The 18286-nt window shown below is 46.3% G+C and overlaps 1 protein-coding gene across 1 annotated transcript in view; it reads left to right on the top strand.

Annotated features, from left to right (window-relative positions):
• The window catches only part of LOC146788619 (uncharacterized), a 1185638-nt gene that overhangs the window by 641237 nt on the left and 526115 nt on the right, over nucleotides 1-18286 (top strand). The window contains exon 37 of the mRNA XM_085635786.1: nucleotides 14412-14540. Within this exon, the coding sequence (XP_085491912.1) occupies nucleotides 14412-14540 (129 nt within the window). The remainder of the gene's footprint in view (nucleotides 1-14411; nucleotides 14541-18286) is intronic.

Here is an 18286-nt window from a genome sequence, read left to right as displayed (position 1 = left end):
CTCGCTCGGCGACGCTTTTCGTCACGAGTGGAGTTGCGGTCTGTTGTACGCCTTTCCGCCTATACCACTTCTGCCCAGAGTGCTGAAGAAGATCAGGCGCGACCGGGCCCAAGTCATCTTGGTGGCTCCGGATTGGGCACGAAGATACTGGTATCCCGAGCTACTCAGTCTGTTGACCGATCCCCCGATACGTCTGCCCCTTCGGGAGGATCTTCTGTCGCAGCAGCAGGGGACGGTCCTCCACCCGAACCTGTCCAGCCTCCACCTCCATGCGTGGAGATTGAGCGGCGGCAGTTGATGCCATTTGACTTGCCTCCTGAAGTCTGTGATATCATTCTGGCAGCCAGGCGTCCCTCCACAAAGTCGGTATACGCCTGCCGGTGGAACAAATTTGTGGCATGGTGCACAGCAAAGGCTGTGGATCCCCTTTCCGCCCCTCTTTCTGAGGTTCTCCTCTTCCTTCTTTCTCTGGCCCGGCAGGGCTCTGCCCTGGGCACCCTGAAAGGTTATCTTGCTGCCATCTCCGCCTTCTTGCGGCTTCCTGATCAGCCTTCTCTTTTCAAGTCCCCTGTGGTTACACGCTTTCTCAAAGGCATTACACACACGTTCCCTCCTGTCCCTTTTGTAATGCCTCAGTGGGACTTGAATCTGGTTTTGACATTCCTGATGTGCGCTCCCTTCGAGCCTCTTCACAATTGCCCTCTTCGTCTTCTAACTCTAAAGACTGCTTTTCTGGTAGCCATCACCTCGGCTAGACGGGTGAGTGAGCTCCAGGCTTTATCTTCAAAGCCTCCTTTTCTCTCTGTTCATCCGGACAAGGTTGTCCTTCGGCCTCGTCCCTCTTTTCTTCCTAAAGTGGTGACTCCATTTCACCTTGGGCAGTCTGTCACCTTGCCCACCTTCTTTCCGCCTCCGCATCCTTCCAAAGAGGAAGAGAGGCTCCACCGTCTGGACCCAAAACGTGCGCTCTCCTTCTATCTGGACCGCACAAAACAGTTCCGGGTGGACGACCAGCTTTTTGTTGGGTACGTGGGCGCTAAGAAGGGGAAAGCTGTGCACAAACGAACCATCTCTCGGTGGGTCGTTTTGTGTATAAAACTCTGCTATTCCTTGGCTAAAAAGGACCCTCCTGTTGGGCTGCGCGCCCATTCTACTCGGGCCACGGCGGCTACTACTGCCTTGGGACGGGGAGTCCCTTTGCAGGACATCTGTCAGGCGGCGACGTGGGCTTCTCTACACACGTTTGCCAGGCATTATTGCCTTGACAGCCAAGTCCGGAGGGATGGCTTCTTTGGCCGTTCTGTCCTCCAGGACTTTCTGGTGTGATCTTGGTTCGCAGACCCACCACCGGGGATGGTATTGCTTGGGTATCTATTCTAAGGTGAGGAATCTAACTAACGTGTTTCTTTCAGATGAACAAGTTACTAACCTTCGGTAACGATGTATCTGTAAGAAACATTAGTTAGTTAGATTCCTCACCGACCCTCCCATCCTCCCCGTTCTGCGAACTGACATCTAGGGTTAAGGTTGTCCTTTCAGGCCCCTAGATTTTATTTTTGGCACCAGTGTCGGTCTTTGCATGGCTCTGCGTTCCTGGCGCGGAAGGCTATGTACAAGAACTGACGTCAGCGCGCGAGGGCGGCGTCTAAGTACTCCGACGACGTCATCCCGGCGCACGACGCCGACGACGGACGCGGAGCCGCAGACGACGCCTAGCGACGCGCAAGGGGTATTGCTGACGAAAAATCTTCCGGATCCAGTCTGACGCCTGGGGATATTCTAAGGTGAGGAATCTAACTAACTAATGTTTCTTACAGATACATCGTTACCGAAGGTTAGTAACTTGTTCGTCACTTATTACCATAATGTAATCCCTAGGAAAAGCTAAACACATCAAAAAAAGTTTTTTCACATTCTCTCATACATACATACTAGTTCAATCCTCATTCGTACTACATTCATAATCACAGACACAAAACTCAGAAGATAAATTGGCGATATGAGAATGACCCTTCTTTGACCAACAGGACAGCTGCGAAGAGCAGGATATAGATATCAGTGGTCAGTTGTCGACGCGTTTCGGTGGCACAGGAAAAGAATAGCCACCTTCATAAGGAGCCACTAAGTAATCAATCAAAATAGCAATGCCCAGGGAGTACCTAAAAAATATATATAAATTGAAATCAATAATCAGCCCAAACACAACCTATTAAAAATAAAATTTCCAACATGTTAGGCGATAACACTACGGACCAAAACGTGTACCCTACATATTTTTACAAAGAAGTGACTTACACATCAGACACACCTAGGTACTTAACAAAAAGGAGAGAGTTGTTGTACATAGGGTGCTTTCAAAGTAAAAGTACATCCTGCATTATCTCTTTTAAAATAATCCTAGTGGTCATTAACATCTCTAAAAAATTATATATAATCCCAAAGCACCAAGAACAGATATCTAAGTTTATCGTAACCATCACCAGAGTGAAAATCAGAACCCTAAGATTCACCGCATGTACTTAAAAAAATTCTATTCCTCAGTGTGAAACCTTAAATTCGAACAGAACTTACTTGCTGTCAAGTTAATTACTGTCCATAATGTAACTAGTGTCGCCGTCCTTTATTTAGTTCAGTTGGCATAGATACCTCTTTCTAAAGGGGAAGACAAAAGACTAATTATAACATACTAATATCTATTAGGCTAGGAGTCATTATTAATAAGTAGCTATGCTTTCTTACCTTTTATTTCAAAATTTGTTTTAACTGCTCATCCTCACTGATCAATATAGTATTGGTAGAAGAACCCAGAATTTAATCTGAAAAGGGGATTACAATTTCCAATGTAGAAATACTATTATATCACCAAAGAATTGTTTATCTAGATTAGTGCTTCCTATACCTTTTTCTTGATTTATAGGGCTCTCAGTGAGTCGTTTATCCTCCTTATATCATGTCTCAATCTTCTTAGATGGACAAAGCACGAATAATGTGTCCTAGTCGTCGTGATACTAGAAATGAGGGGGAAAGAAGAGGATATCTTAAGCATCCGTGGGCTCCTGTAGCTTTAAGTTTATTTGGTGCATCACTCCCTCTCTTGCAACACCTCCTTAATGTTTATTCAAAGGGGGGCACGTATTAAACTGTTCTATTAGAATACAAGTTTCTACTACCTTATTCCATATGTCCCCCTTCCCCACGATAGGAAAAACAAGGCCCTTACGTTGCAGAAGAGCCTTCACTGCATGATAATGCCCGCAGTATAAAATACCTGGCGGAGAGTATTTCCCCCCCAAAAAATATTTTAAAACTATGTAGCTATCAATGAACCTACGCATGTAACAACATGTGATATGGTGGTTTTAACAATCCGCCTAAGCCTTATTCCAAAACCTAAAGCACTAAAAAAAAATGTAAGTGTCCCACCCTCTTTTCACAAAAACGAAGGGGAGGGGGAAAGGAAAGCTGACAGATACTAACCATATACTTAGATAGCGACCCACTAACCAAACATGCCAATAATTTAGGTTGACAGCAAAAGCTTATAACATTGTTTTTTCTAGAACCGCCACAGAAAACTTAAAAAATTTTCATGTAAACGATAAACCCACGAGAACTAATGGCAAAGCCTTTATATGGAAATATGTATTTCCAACAATCACGTAAAGCAAATTTTATCTAGTCGCCAACCTACTGCGAACATTACCTTGCGCAGTGTTTCTAAGGTCACTTACCTATTGGTTTACATCAAAGCTTCAAAACTCCAACCATCCGGGAGAGCCCACTCGTGAAAGGTATGGCACAACGCCATTAAGTCGCCAACCTCCACTTTTTATACATAAGAGCTCCAATGAAATTACAGCGTATTGAATGCGAGCGTGCTCACGTCCAAACCGCATGGAACTAGAAAGAAGACAAACTGCTAAACAAAGAAGCGCCATCTTGGTGCAGGTTCCTTTGAGTTGTACATAACCTATTTAGAGTAGAAAACAGAATCTTTTTTTCTACATATATATTGCTCAATCTGCAAATTATATCAACGGATCAGGTATCTACAAGTTAATCACCCCTAAAGAAAATTTTATTTTATATTTTTCGATATGTGGGCAAGTAGTGCGGTATAAAAATAAATAGTCAGGCCAAAAAAAGCACACATCGATGGTACTTAGTAGCAATTATTAACCGCCTTGAAGTGACGTGTAAACATTATGCCCACATAAAACTCTAATCATAATGATAGACTAAAACAGCTTGTCATAGCTGTATCTAATCTCATGCTATTAATTCAAAAATACCACGATTAGCTGAATTATATACAAAAACATCTCCCTCAGTGTTCCGATCTCAACTAGAACCAAATATCAATATTTAATGAGCAGAAAAAATATATAACCTCCATCTATACTCATTGTATGGACGTCTGGAGGTCATCATAGCTGTATTAATCTAAATTTTTCAGGAGGTCATCTAAAAAGATTATCCCAGGGACACTAAATGTCCTTCTCCAAGGTTTAGTGATATACCATTGTATATCCATATTCAGTCCTCGTTTGACACTATCAAAAGTGAAAATCCAAAAAGTTTCTCGTTGCTTACGGATAATGTCAATAGATGTACCTACTTTTCCCCAGATTTTCTCTAAAATGCACCACTTGATATCACTTTCCATGTGGTGTTTATCCACAAAATGTTGAACCAGGGGGGCTATAGTTTTCTTTGTACGTATAGCTGATTTGTGTTCGCTATATCTGACTCGAAATTCTCGTGAAGTCTCTCCAATGTATGCCAACCCACAAGGACAGATTAGCATGTACACAATATTATGACTCCTACAGTTGGTCAAAGATCTTAAATTTACCCTTGTTCCCTGATATTGCATGGAATCTGTGACGATAGCACCATCACAAGCATGGCAAGAGCCACATTTATGGTTGCCTAGAATAGCTGGAAGACCAGACATAGTCATTTGGCGTGGAGCATTAAGTGAAATCGGTCTTGTGTGCACCAACAGGTCACGTAAATTACGATTGCTATGATATGCTGCCAATGGCTGTTCCAACTGAGTGTCATTTTCATTACTATTCAACATTTTCCAATTTTTTATGATGATGTTATTAATCTTGTAATTCAGTGAAGAGTGATTTATTACGCATACCACCTGATTTCTAGGTGTGCGGCATGTACCTGCCAATAGGGCATCACAGTCGTAAAATTTTGCCCTTTTATAAGCATGTCTGATCAGTCTCCGTGAGTAGCCTCAGGCCAGAACTCGCACCTTCATGTTTGTGAAATTCCTGCATCTCAGTACAATTGCGCCTAATGCGCAGGAATTCACCAAAGGGAATAGAATCCCTTTGACTTGCTGGGTGGAAACTTTGATAATATAATATCGTGTTTTTCGACGTAGGTTTCCTAAATAGGCTTATCTCAATGATGTTATTCAATCCTGAAATCAAAATGTCCTGAAATTCTACTTGGCTGTGACTACTTTTTGCAGTAAATTTCAAATTACCATCACTTGCATTTAACCAAAGTATAAATTCTTCCAAGGAGTCACTGTGTCCCAACCAAATAAAATAAATATCATCAATAAAGCGTCTCCAACCAGTGACATCGTCAAAAAATGGAGCAGCCTCATGAAAAAAATTCCTGATCTCCCACTCACCAATGTAAATATTTGCCACACTTGGGGCACATGAAGCTCCCATACTGGTGCCTTTGATTTGCTTATATGTTAGTCCTTCAAACTAAAAAAAACTTGTTCATAAGAACCACCTCCAAACATTCCAATATAAACCCATCTGGTCTTTCACCCGGTGTTCTCTGTAACAATGAAGCCACTGATTGTAACGCTTGACATTGAGGAATGTTGGTATACAAGGCCTCAATGTCAAGCGTTACCAGTGTCAGTGTATTGGAATTAAATGGCAAGCCCTCGATCTTATTGATCATATCACCTGTATCACGAATGTACGAGGCATAGTCCTGTGTTAGCGGGCAAAGATAGGAGTCAACATATTTAGATAAAGGCTCAGTACTCGAGCCAATGGTCGAAATAATGGGGCGCATAGGGGAATCTAATATGTTCCTATGAGTTTTTGGCAGTCCATACAAAGCTGGAGTTTTTGGACAAGTTTTGTTAAAAAAATTATACTCTTCTTGACAGATGTCACCGCGATCTAATGCTTTGCCCATGATGTCAAGAATGGTCATCTTCAATTTCGATAATTCTTTAGGGTGGGACTTAGTATAATGTTGGGGGATAGCTAGCATACTGGACATTTTCTCATTATACTGAGTTTTATCCATGATAACTATCCCACCACCCTTATCACAAGGTTTTATAACAAGATCTTTATTGGACTTGATGTTGTCTAACGCATTATTCTCTGAAGATGAAAGATTCTTATGTATGAAAGGAGGTTTCTTAATGACACGTCCTACTTCCCTAAGAACATTCTGTTCAAAGATGTTAACCTCAGGACCCACCAGATCCAAGGTGGGAGTAAACTGTGACGGAGGTTTACACCTTGACAGATTTTGTTCGTCATTAGTTGAAAGACGATCAAGAAATAATTTTTTTAATCTTACTTTCCTGAAAAAGGAAAAGAGATCTTCATGTAATTTGAACAAATTTGGACGAGGGCAAGTGACAAAGGACAGACCACGACTCAACACCGCACGTTCTTCTTTCCTCAAAGTGACCGAAGAGAGATTAAAGATCGGTAATATATCGTTACATGCCAACACACTCTTCTCACCTTCTACCGCCAATATTGTTGATTGCGGGTTTTCAAGTATGGTTGCTGATTCTGATGTTGAGGGGCCATCGGTTGGGAGTCTCCTCTGTTCGATGCCCATCTCCTATTCCTGCCTTTGAATTGTCCTCTCGATAAAAAAGGAGATTGGCCACGATATGATTGAGATTGAGTGGGAACAGTTGACAGCTTTTGACATTCCGCCGAAGACTGCAATGTTATCTTGGTAGCCAGGCGTCCATCTACCAAGACAGTATACACCTACCATTGGGGCAAGTTTGTGCCATGGTGTACAGAGAAACAGGTTGACCTTATTTCTGCTCCCCTCTCTCAGGTCCTTCTCTTTATTCTTTCCCTTGCCCAGAAAAGCTCTGCTTTGGGCACCTTAAAGGGCTATCTTTCTGCAGTTGCCAGATCAGCCGTCCCTCTTCAAATCCCCATGTTGTAAATACGTTTTTGAAAGGTCTGCAACAATTTTCCTTTTTCACACTTCATTATGCCTCAGTGGGACCTAAATCAAGTGCTCACTTTTCTGATGTGCGCTCCTTATGAGCCAATGTACAACCATCCTGCCCAGCTCTTTACCATCAAGACGACCTTCCTAGTGGCAATAACATATGCCCGGAGGGTCAGTGAGCTTCAGGCTTTGTCATCCAAGCAGATCCGAACAAAGCCATCTACCAGCGTGCAGGGGTACTGCTCATGAAAAAATTCCAGACCCGGTCTGACTCCTAGGGATAATTCTAAGGTAAGGAATCTGCAGCTAGATAGAGTCTCTATCCCATGAGGCGTTACCAGAGGTAAGTTACCTGTTCGTCAGCGCTCAGAGGTGGCACCTAAATGGGCCCAGCACATCAATTCCGGGTCGGAAAAGCATCAGTGTTGAACCACATGGCAACACCTACGGCCACGCAGAGGTTCTGCTCAAAAGTTTTCAGATCCAGTCTGATGTCAGAGAAATATTGGAAAGGTGAGGAATCTTCGGTTGGATAGAGTCTCTACCAGAAAGAGCATTACAAAAGGTAAGTGACTTTTTCAATGGTAATATATGCATTTTCCCTATTGAAACTGTTCCTGCTATGGATATAGGCAGATTCTCCCATCTATTTAGGGCCCCATTACAATGGCGGGTGGACACCGTAACGGAAAATGGGACCAACCACCGGAGGTGCGGGGATCCAACGAGGCCAATTAGGATGCGCCCGCCACACTGGCGGGCGCATTCTGGCCTTTAACATTGCGGACGGTGCTGCTGGGTGCAGCTCCGTCCGCAATGTTAAAAGTGCATGGTTTGCATTGCCATGCACAACGTGACAGGCACCACGCGGTGCGTGTCACCTTGTGTATGGCAATGAAGTACAGCCCCCCCATCACCGCAGTGAAAAGGCCTTTAAATTTGCACATCTTAAAATGGATGGCGGTGCCTGCTCGGCACCGCCACCATATTATGCCCCAGATCCACACGACAGGCAATCGTAAAGATTGCCTGCTAGTGGAAAAGCGGTGGACGGTCTTTCCGTCTGCCGCAGTACCCCCGGCCATACTAATATGACGGGTGTAAATCAGGTACAGATGGTGGGCAGATCGTTACCGCCAGCCGGCGGTGGCGATCCGCCCACCATCATAATAGGCCACTAAGTATGGATGTGATTTTTTGGTTACATATTAGTGAGGGGTAATTTAAATTATGAAGGTCTCCATAATTCTCAGAGACTTAGGTCCCAAGGTACTGTGTAGGCTTATTTTTATAGTCTGACTGAAGAAAGTACAAATTTTTTGGTGTTAAAAAGTAAGACTTCAGTGTTTTTCATTGTTGACCTTTAGCCACCCATTGCAGTAAATGAAGCAAATAATTCAAATACCTTTTCAATTACAATGGTGTCATTTTTTAAATAAAGTGCTAGATAATCTGCTTAGAGTTTTAGTTTGGGGGACCTGGGATCTGAGATTATTGCTATAGGCTCTGTGGCAGTGTCATTCACTAAGGCTTGGTTTTGGGATAATCCCTCATAGATCTGGGCCATTGACCTGATGAGTTGGTCAGGAAGGCCCATTTTTCCCATAGCTTTGAAAAGTTATTTCCAACTCACCAGGTCAATTGCCTTCTCCGCGGCAAGAAATAGAACTGTTGCTAACTGTAGAACACTCCATTGCTTTGATAACATAATGTGTATTGGTCTACAGCTAGTGGAAACACCAAGACAACCGAAAACCACACCACCTACAAGGACGTCATGACGGACTACCACAACCAGATCAGAGCCACCAATAGGAACTTCATCCACAACAAAATCCTGGCCAACTCCACCAACTCCAAGGAACTTTTCAGTGTCATTCAAGAATCTACCAACCCACGCAGCGGAGCCACAGACATCACCCTATCCCAAGACCTCTGTGACAAGCTTGGAACCTTTTTCCACCTCAAGATCAAAAACTTCTACAACAACTTCATCGACCATCCACCAGGTGCCACAGACAACCCCCGCGCCTCAGAAACACCAGCCAGCTGACCATTTCCAACTGGACACCGATCACGGCCAAAGACACCGCCTCGACCATGAAAAGCATCCACTCGGGGCCCCCACCGACCCCCGCCCCCTCACATCTACCACAGAGCAGCGGCTGCCATCGCACCCGAACTACAACGCACCATCAACACCACCTTCAAAACAGGCACCTTCCCAGACGACTGGAAGCGCGCAGAAGTCAGACCTCTGCTCAAGAAGCCCATAGCTGACCCCACCAACCTCAAGAACTATCGGCCCATCTCGCTCTGCCCCTTCACAGCCAAAGTTGCAGAGAAAACAGTCAACAGGAAACTGACATGATTCATTGAAGAGAACGCCATCCTCGACCCGTCCCAATTCTGGTTCCGAAACAACCACAGCACAGAGACCACCCTACTCGCCGCCACAGATGACATCCGCACCCTCCTGGACCAAGGCCACTCCGCAGCCCTTATCCTACTCGACCTATCAGCGGCCTTCGACACCGTCTCCCACCGCACACTAGTCGCCAGACTACACGACACAGGCATACAAGGAACAGCCCTGGACTGGATCCGATCATTCCTCACCGGGAGAAGCCAAAGGATCAGACTCCCACCCTTCCTCTCCGACCCACTAAAAATCACCTGCATAGTCCTACAGGGGTCATCCCTGAACCCCACCCTCTTCAACATCTACATGGCTCCCCTCGCATCCATCGTCGTTCAACACGGCCTCAACATCGTATCCTACGCCGACGACACCCAGCTCATCCTCTCCCTCACCAAAGACCCTACCACTGCCAAACTCAACTTCCAGAAAGGAATGCAAGATGTCGCAGTCTGGATGACCCAACAGCTGTCTGAAGCTCAACGCCGAGAAGACAGAAGTCCTCGTCCTCGGTACCACCCCTTCTGCATGGGACAGCACCTGGTGGCCGACTGCCCTCGGCAGCCCACCTACCCCCTGAGACCACACCAAGAACCTCGGCATCGTACTCAACTCATCACTCACCATGAACCAACAGGTCAACGCCGTCACCTCCAGCTGCTTCAACACCCTCTGCATGCTCCACAAGACCTTCAAGTTGATCCCCCCTGAGTCAAGGAAGACAGTCACCTACGCACTCATCACCAGCAGACTGGACTATGGAAACGCACTCTATGCCGGCATCAACAAGTCCACACTCCGCAAACTCCATACAATACAGAACACCGCCGTCAGACTCGTCCTCGGTATCCCCCGACACAAACACATCAGTCAACACCAACAAAGTCTCCACTGGCTCCACGTGGAGAAAAGAGTCACTTTCAAAATCCTCACTCACGCCTACAAATGCCTACTCAACAACTGGCCCAAATACCTCAACAACAGAATCAACTTCCACGTACCCAAAAGAAACCTCCGAGCTTCCAACCTCGCACTGACCGAAACCCCGCGAATCCACAGAGCCAGAGCAGGCGGAAGATCCTTCTCTCACATTGCAGCCAAGACCTGGAACGAGCTACCGGCAGACATCAGACGCGCCCCCTCCCTGAACACCTTCAGGAAGACCCTCAAGACCTTGCTCTTCGGTGGAGAAGTGTGGCTCAATGGTTAGAGCGGCAGACCCTGATGCAGAGATCTTTGCCCAGGACCAGGGTTCAATTCCCGCTTCGGCGGGTCTTGGGCTTATTTCCTTGGACCTGATGTTTCTTGCCTCGTGCCTATTCTAATCATGGGTCCCACTCTGCAACTCTGGGCAATAGCTTGCTTAATCTCCACAACGGCCCCAACAGCGCAGGGGATGCCTGGCTGCACCCTGGGGGTGCCCAGGAGTGGACACTTCACAGGGAAAGACAGGATGGGTTCCTCTGCGGTATAAGTACAGCGCCGGGACACCTCCGTTGGTAGGTAGCTGCGCGCTTTACAAATGCCAGATTATTATTATTATTATTATAAACAGATCTGCGGACCCCCCCCAGCACATTGAGACCCTCACGGGTGAGTAGCGCGCTTACTATTCCCTGATTGATTGATTGATTGATTGATTGATTGATTGATTGATTGATTGTGGACTGAGATGAAGCAGTTCTGATCTTTGTTGATTAATTTCAGGTTGACCAGTGTCAATCTTGCTGACATTTTCAAAAAAATGTTATACCTAGAATTGAGTAGCTTGATTGGTCTATGAGAGTTTCTATCTATCTTTCTTGGTGAAACAAATCAGGATTCCTCCTTTTAAGGTTGAAAGAACAGCGCCGCCTGTGAGTATATCACTAAGCAATGTTATAAGTGGTGGTACAGTCTCACGCGCCCCTACGAATGAGGTGGATTTGCCGTCCCTGACTTCTGCTTGTACTGTTTGGTGGCGCAGGCTCAGTTCGCCTATTATTGGTTTCATCCCGATGCCCACATACCGTATAATATGTCTGAGCAGGATTTAGCAGACCCTATACCCCTTAACGCTACATTACGACAAGGAATCCAACTAGACCCAACTGACGGTCAAACACTATCCACAACGTGCTGGGCCTGGCGCAAACTAAGAAGATTACTGGGCTTTGACTCCCTGTACTCCCCTAAATTACCCTTGCTTCAAAATCCGTGGATTCCACTAACATTTGAAAGGCTGGTGCAACCCACGCTGCAGAAACTGCGTCTGCACACCTTTGGTGACCTTTTTTTCAGATGGCCACATTAAGACACAGCTTGACATGACTCAGGACATAGAATGATCATACTTGTACAGATTCATCCGCACTAGACTGCACAGCACTTTGTGTACAGTAATGCTGTCCTATCTGTTATCACCTGTGGAATTTCCGCCTCTCAGATGGCTCCAATCTGATCACTAAACTCTAGGACTCCTGTATAGCTTTAAAACATGTGCACGATGAGGGGGGCTCGCCGTCACTGGGAGGAAGAGCTGGGACACCTACTCTTAGACAAGGACTGGGCACACAGTTGCGCGCAAATACAACTTGTATCTCTTAACCAACGCCACAAGCTCCTCTATTTCTGATTCGTCCATAGATCCTATGTCACCCCCGTGGAAATGGCCAAGTACTATGCGTCCAGATCCTTGCAATACCCCAAATGCCATTCACCCGGAGCTGATTTTACCCACATGACATGGACCTGCCCCGAGTTCACCAACTTTTGGGCATCAGTGTTTCAAGCATTATTACTCATGATATCCACAACCCTCGAACCATCCCCCATGCTGGCCCTGCTGGGAAATGTACCCAACATCCTGAGCTGCCTCTGCAGATTTGTAACTATTGCCCTATTAATGACCAAAAGGTAAATTGGATTACACTGGGGAGGGCAGTTCCGTCCTACAAAGGAGGCCTGACTCTGAAGTATGAGCTACTGCAACATGCACAGTGAGATATGCTCTACACTACATCCTCCAAACTTCACGTCCCAAGGATATTTGTCACGTATATCGGGCCTACCTATTTACCTTGTAATCTGACTCTCCGATGTCTTTCCCCCTCCCAATCATGACCACAGTGCCACGACCCTCATCCCCAGTCCTCCCCCTCTTCCTCCGGTTGCTGGTTCTCATTCCGTTATACCATCTCATCAGGGCTTCCCCCACAGTCCCGGGCATACACAGACTCTGCACCGATATACCTCACAACTGCATTATCATTCAAGCCGACTGACTCCGAGAGCACGCATTCCTACCTCTCCCCCCATTTCACCCTCCCCTCTGCCTATTGAAGTTTTGTATGATGTTTGTTGTTTCTTCCACAGCAATTTTAGCAGGAACTCGGTACACTTTCAGTGAAAGTAGCATCAGATACCAGGCAAAAAGTAGGGGTAACCATGTCAAAAAGGGGCATGTTCCTACAGAGGGAATTCTAGTTAAAGTTAGAAACTTATCTATCTCTTCTTTGTATCGATTTTGGAAGAACTTTTATAGAAATTCTGATCTTTTTGTGTCTTGCCTGTGAGATTATCTCCTGTCATTAAGTCACAGATATTGGTGATTGCATTATTGGATGTACCTGCTCTGGTTCTCCATGCTTATTAGTTTGCATGAGAATTACTTTCATCATATAGTTGTTGGACAAATTGAGGATTTTCCTTTAACGTCAGCAGTTTCTTAGGGCCTGATTAGGATCTCACCGCCATCGTAAGCAGGTTTCATGCCTGCCATATTACAATGGCGTGTGTTTTGATTTGCGGTCGGAAAGACCGACCACCATGGTTCTGAGCCCGTCGGAGGAGAATCATATCCCTGCCGTAGGGATTATGATGTCCCTTACCGCCCGCCTTAACTGCCATGAACAGGCAGGCGTAAAGGGACTTTTGGGTCTTGTAGCGGGCCCCTTTTCCCCCTGGCCCTAAACTGGGGCACCGGGGGATACCTATGGTGCCCCCCTACATATCCTAGGCACCTTGTGGCAGGCCAGTGCCTGCCACGTAGTGTAGGGATGTGTCAGGTTTTCCTATTTTGCATTGTGGTGGGTGCTGCGACTAGCAGCACCTGCCACAATGCAAAACATAGGCTTTGTGACCGCTGTAGTGGCGGTCGCATTCTAATGCCTCTTACGGGACCGTCAACAGCATGTCGGGCAGTCCCGTTTCCAATACGTCAACTCGCCATCGAAATCGGCCCCTTAGTCTCTATTTAGCCATCTCCCTCTCTTTTTAATTCTTATTATGCTCACTTGATTTAACTTGGATTCAGCTTGTTGGACAGTCTGCTGTGAAAATTGAAGTTGCTGCATATGAGACGATATGAACTGCTGATAAGATATCCTTACAAATAAAATGTATGGAAGAGGGCTTTGAATTGCTATGGACAGCAGACCTTCATTTTTTCCATTGGATAGCTGTTGCGGAAAACCTATTACTACATCTTCTGCCTCAGGTTTATTTTTCTTGAATATCAGTTTGAAATTGACGCTGTAATATTTCATGTCAAACAAAAACTAAAATCTAAATGGAATTTAAGATTACGCTGCTAAGAAGGGCTTAATCATTGAGTGAGGGAAATCAAGCTATATACTGAATTCAGAGATTATTCTTGATTGACAGTGCACAATTTTCATGGGTCTTATCAACTTGTCGATCTCGAGTGAGAAAGGTTCACCATTGAAAGGCATTTATTGTTGCTAAAAGGTGTGAGATGACCCAAAGTTGGTACACTAATCAATCACCATTAATTCCACAGATATTGATGAGTGCTCCAATGAAACTTTGAATAACTGCTCCAAGGGCAACGGGATCTGTTCCAACATTGGGGGCTCCTATCGCTGTTCCTGCAAACCTGGGTTCGAAGGAGATGGTGTGAACTGCACAGGTGAGGCAGGAGACTGACTGCAAATCAAGTTTATTTGCTCTGCATTGACTATTGGCTATTTTCTTTCCTGAATAAAAATTAAGCACATCTAGGCTGTTTCTTATAGCTGCTTTCCTGCTGTAGAAAAGTCCTTTTGGCAAACAAGAATGCACAATGAATAAAAGATCTATATTGAACCACAAACCCTGATATATGTGCTCCCTGCTATTAAAAATACCAATCACCTATAAGTATATTGCATTGTTAATAGATTTGTTCATTTATGTTCCTTGTCAGCAGCCAGGTAGAGACTGTAACACTTCACACTAAGGGCCCAATTCTGATCTTGCTAGGAAAGCCCTCTGTACGACTCGGATCCGGAGGGCTTTCCGAGCGAAACGTGCTCTGGGAGTCCGAAAGAGCGAGTACGATGCAGCCGTATGCTTACGGACTTGGTTTGCTCAGACTCCCATTGAACTCTATGGGAGCCTGTCTACAGACGTGTACACAGGCTCCCATAGCAAAAGGAGGTGGGTGCGGAAAAGCGTACACCCTGTGGCGGGCACCCCATGGTGCCCACCACAATGTGCATGCCTGGATCGGGAGAACCCATGAGCACCCCCCCCCGAATTACGATTCCAACTGCCGTTTCATCTCGCTGAGACCGAGGCGAAGCAGCAGTCCGAATCGTGCATCATACTCGCTCGGTCGGTATTTGGCTCCATTACGCAGCACGATTCGGCTACGAACGAGTCGTACGGACAGGTTCGGGTTCCGGAAACGATTCGGTTGACACGTACGCGATCTTTGCATCATACTTTGTTCGTCGGACCTGTGTACGATTCAGTCGGAAACCAGGGCTACGAATCGGATCCGGGAAAGACAAATCCCACTGGCAAAATCATGGCAAAATCATGGGTAGGTCTTAAAATTGCCTCCCACCCAGCGTTATAAAATGTGATGTGGGGGACTCTTTTAGATATTTCATGAACTGTCGCAGATGCTGTTTGTAATTTAAGTGCCCCTGTGGTACCTCCTTGAAGCTGTTTTTTGAGCAGATTGTATGACCCCAAGAAGCTCTGAGCATTTAACTGTCTCACATCATTACAGCTGTAGCTTTATGATGTTGTGAATGTGTATTTTAGGGTGCTGTTGTAATAATGCTAATCATTGTGAGAAATTTGACTGATAGCCAAGAAGGTGTGACTTCCCAACCTTGAGTGATATCCACAGTCCTTGTCCGGGAGAACCCTCAAAGTCACTAAATGAACCTGTGCTTAACCCTGTGTACATTGGCACAAAGGCAGCCAAACTTAACTTAGAGGCAATATGTAAAGTATTTATAAAGCACACAAGCAGTAATAAAGTAAAAACACAACACAATAAAAATACCAAAGTTATACCGTGGGATTAGTCTAAAAACTGCAAGTCCAAAATCTTCAACTGGGCAATGCAGATGGCTGTAGCCAAGGAAGGCCCACGAGGTTGGATAGCCGTTGGATGCCTTCCCGGTGAAGCTGTTGGTTTTTGGTGGGAAAGGTGAGAGCAGGAGAAATTGAAATATCATTCCCATAGAAGGTTCCTCACTGAAAGGATACTTTTGGCGCCTTCCCCCAGTCACAATTTCTCTGTTCACTCTAAGGGGCTGATTCCAATCCGGGTCGGAAGGGCACCAAACGCGATCCGGCCGGAAAAACTACGAGCCGTACACGTGTTTTCCGCCCAACTCGTACAGCTGTACGAGCGAGCAAGTACGATGCGAGCTACATGAAATTTACTGACCGAGTCATTTCCGGGTCCGAACCGCTCTGTACGTCTCGGTCTTAAGCTAACCGTGGCGTGCAATGGATGCGGATTACGACCAAGCCAGTATGATGCACGTGTCGGACAGCCTGTGCGAGCCGTTGTGTCCAGCTCGCAAAACGTCCAGGTCGCTGCCTTTGGGGGTCCGCGTCGGATCCCCTGTCAGCTGCATCCCTACGACTCGGACACAGGGGGAGATCCAAGGGTACCCCCAACACAGGCATGTACGGTGCGGATGGCACCGACGCGTACCCACTGTAGGGGGCGCCCTTGCGCGAGACGTACCTATTCAGTCAATGGGAGCCCATGTACGCGTTGTACGACCAGCTCCCATTGACTTCTATGGGAGTCCGACCGAACCGAGTCTGGCAGCATACGGCTGCATCGTACTCGGTCGGTCGGATTGTAGGACTCCGGTTCGGTCGGAAAACACTCCGGATCCGGCTCAGTTGGAGTGCTTTCCGACCCGGGTCGGAATCGGCACCTAAGAGGTCAATTACTATGTCGTTCGGAAAGGTTCCTGACAGCATTCAATTCATTTGAATCCAATTCTGAAGCCTTGTTTCCGTCTGTTAGAACTGGGGGTCTCTAGTTGGCAAAGGTAGGTACCTTTGACCAAATAGAGACCCTTGCTTCTAAGTCAGGGAAAGGGGATTACACTCCTGGATAACCCCTGCTCACCCCCTTGGTAGCTTGGCATGAGCAGACAGGCTTATCTCAGAGGCAGTGTGTTAAGCATTTGTGAACACATACAGTAATAAGGTGAAAACACTACAGATGGACACCACACAGGTTTTATAAAAATAAGTATTCTTCATATAGACTTAACACAAGACCACAAATGACAAAAATCCACAATACTTTACTCAAAATAGACTTAAAGGTGGTAGAAGTAACTTAGTTTAAGTTGATGATAAATACGACATGTTTCTCACAAAAGTACCTTGGATGCGTAACGCAAAACAAACAAAGGCTTTGCAGGGAGGGTGATGCGTCGGTTCCTTGCTTCGGGGGAGGCGATGCGTCACGCCTTAATGCTTGCGCAGGGTAGGGGATGCGTCTGTTCCTTACCGGAGAGGAGGTGATGCGTTGATTCTCGTACTGCGTTCCGGTTACGATGTGGCAAGATGGTGCCTCGATGCGATGCGACATTCCGGTGCGATGCGATACGATGGCGCCCTTGATGCAATGCGACGACGTGAAGACGATGCGTGCACGCCCGACGGTCGTGCGGCGAACTCTGTAGCTATGGAGCCACGACAGGCCCTGTGACATGCTTCTCCAGTGATGCAACGGGGACCCTTGCGGTAGCGACCCGCTCCTCCCGTGATGCGACAGCAAACAGCTGCGACGAAGACACGCTTCCCTGGTGATGCGGCGGCAGCCTCTGCGGCGGTGACATGCTTCTCCGGCGATGTGATGGCAACAGCTGCGATGGCGACACGCTTTTTCTCGATGAGTCGCGCTTCCAGCTCCCAGCGACATGTAGGCTTCTGCAGACAGAATTCCCAGCAAGGAAATTCAGGGGGGGAGCTGGTGGTGAAGTCTCATAGCCCTGAGACTTCAGCAGGAGGCAAGCACTAGTTCAAGCCCTTGGAGAAATATTCTGCAAGATGATGAAAGTTCTTTAAAAGTTCCTTCTCCTTTCCTTGGCAATAAAGAAACCACTGCAGGCCAACCCAGCAAAACAGCACACTGGCAGAGGGGCAGTCCAAACTCCTGCAGCTTCCTTGGTTCTTCTCCTTGGCAAAGGTTTGTCTTGTTTTCCCAGAAGTGATCTAAAGTCCTGGGGTCTGGGCCCCAATATTTATACTGGTAAATCCTTTGTCCTCTGAAGGCAGAGGGTCCTGTACCTAGTTCAAACCTGTTCTGGGTGCATTCTGCCAGTGCACACCTTTTTCCTTTGTCAGTGTGGGCCAGGGTCCTCAGACATACCACAGGAGGTGGAGCCAGCATTGTGAAAG

Source organism: Triturus cristatus, chromosome 11, assembly GCF_964204655.1.
Source record: "Triturus cristatus chromosome 11, aTriCri1.1, whole genome shotgun sequence".
In the NCBI taxonomy this organism is placed as follows: domain Eukaryota; kingdom Metazoa; phylum Chordata; class Amphibia; order Caudata; family Salamandridae; genus Triturus; species Triturus cristatus.
The sequence above is the reverse complement of the archived record's forward strand: the minus strand, read 5'-3'. Positions and strand labels throughout refer to the sequence as shown.